The sequence below is a fragment of the Buceros rhinoceros genome, unplaced genomic scaffold (assembly GCF_000710305.1).
Source record: "Buceros rhinoceros silvestris isolate BGI_N320 unplaced genomic scaffold, ASM71030v1 scaffold33962, whole genome shotgun sequence".
Taxonomy (NCBI): domain Eukaryota; kingdom Metazoa; phylum Chordata; class Aves; order Bucerotiformes; family Bucerotidae; genus Buceros; species Buceros rhinoceros.
In genome coordinates this window covers 1-1,317 of record NW_010401201.1, presented here as the reverse complement: position 1 = coordinate 1,317, position 1,317 = coordinate 1, and the positions used below count along the sequence as shown (strand labels likewise).

General features: G+C 53.9%; 1 protein-coding gene across 1 annotated transcript in view; it reads left to right on the top strand.

Moving 5' to 3' along the window:
- Positions 1-918, top strand: part of LOC104489975 (frizzled-1) — a gene marked incomplete at its 5' end in the record, with an annotated part of 1,308 nt that extends 390 nt beyond the window's left edge. The window contains one exon of the mRNA XM_010132196.1: positions 7-918. Within this exon, the coding sequence (XP_010130498.1) occupies positions 7-798 (792 nt within the window). The remainder of the gene's footprint in view (positions 1-6) is intronic.
- Positions 919-1,317: the final 399 nt, after the last annotated feature.

Below are 1,317 nucleotides of genomic sequence, written 5' to 3'. Positions count from 1 at the left end.
GTGTTCTGCAATGAGCGGTTCCAAGAGGACGGCTACCGCACGGTGGTACAGGGCACCAAGAAGGAAGGTTGCACCATCCTCTTCATGATGCTCTACTTCTTCAGCATGGCCAGTTCGATCTGGTGGGTCATCCTCTCCCTCACCTGGTTCCTGGCTGCCGGCATGAAGTGGGGCCACGAGGCCATTGAGGCCAACTCCCAGTACTTCCACCTGGCTGCCTGGGCTGTGCCAGCCATCAAGACCATCACCATCCTGGCCCTGGGGCAGGTGGACGGGGATGTCCTCAGTGGCGTGTGCTTTGTAGGCATCAACAACGTAGACGCCCTGCGGGGCTTCGTACTGGCCCCGTTGTTTGTCTATCTGTTCATCGGCACTTCCTTCCTGCTGGCCGGCTTCGTCTCCCTCTTCAGGATTCGGACCATCATGAAGCACGATGGCACCAAGACAGAAAAGCTGGAGAAGCTCATGGTGAGGATAGGCATCTTCAGCGTCCTCTACACGGTGCCAGCCACCATCGTCATTGCCTGCTATTTTTATGAGCAAGCTTTTAGGGAACAGTGGGAAAGGAGCTGGGTCACACAGAGTTGTAAGAGCTATGCCATCCCCTGCCCCAACAACCACAGCAGCCACCACCCGCCCATGAGCCCCGACTTCACTGTCTTCATGATCAAGTATCTCATGACCTTAATTGTGGGCATCACCTCGGGCTTCTGGATCTGGTCTGGGAAAACTCTGAACTCCTGGAGGAAGTTTTATACCAGGCTCACCAACAGCAAGCAGGGCGAGACCACCGTCTGAGACGGCAGTCCCCCGGGCCAGGGGATAGCAGGCAGCCGTAGGACTGGGGCTCTGCCTTGGGAAGCAGCTCCTTATCCAGCTTGGGCAAACTTTGGGGACCACGAGTTCCTTCCACAGGCGGTGGGGAGCAGAGGAAGGGCCAGGTGGGGACCCCTGCGCCGGAGACCGGCCGCCTCTGCCCGCCCCGCTCTCCCTGCTCCTCTTGGGCGCTCTAACGTAGGAACTGAACTCACTGTGAGGTTGGGGGAGAGGGATGTAAATAGCCTCTGTAAGATTTTGTAAGTATATTTGTATTTAAATTACAAAAATCTCACTTTTTTTAATTATTTAGGACACTTTTAACCCGTTTGCGGATTTTGCTTCCTTGCTTCCCCTCCACTTTTTTTTTTATTTAAGGAAAAAAAAGGCGTTGGAATTTTGTTTCGTATGACAGGATGGGAAAAACTGCGGTAAGAGAAACCAAAACAAACCCCGTTCTTCCCCACACAGGTTTTGTAATGGCTTTGCTGGGAGTTCCAG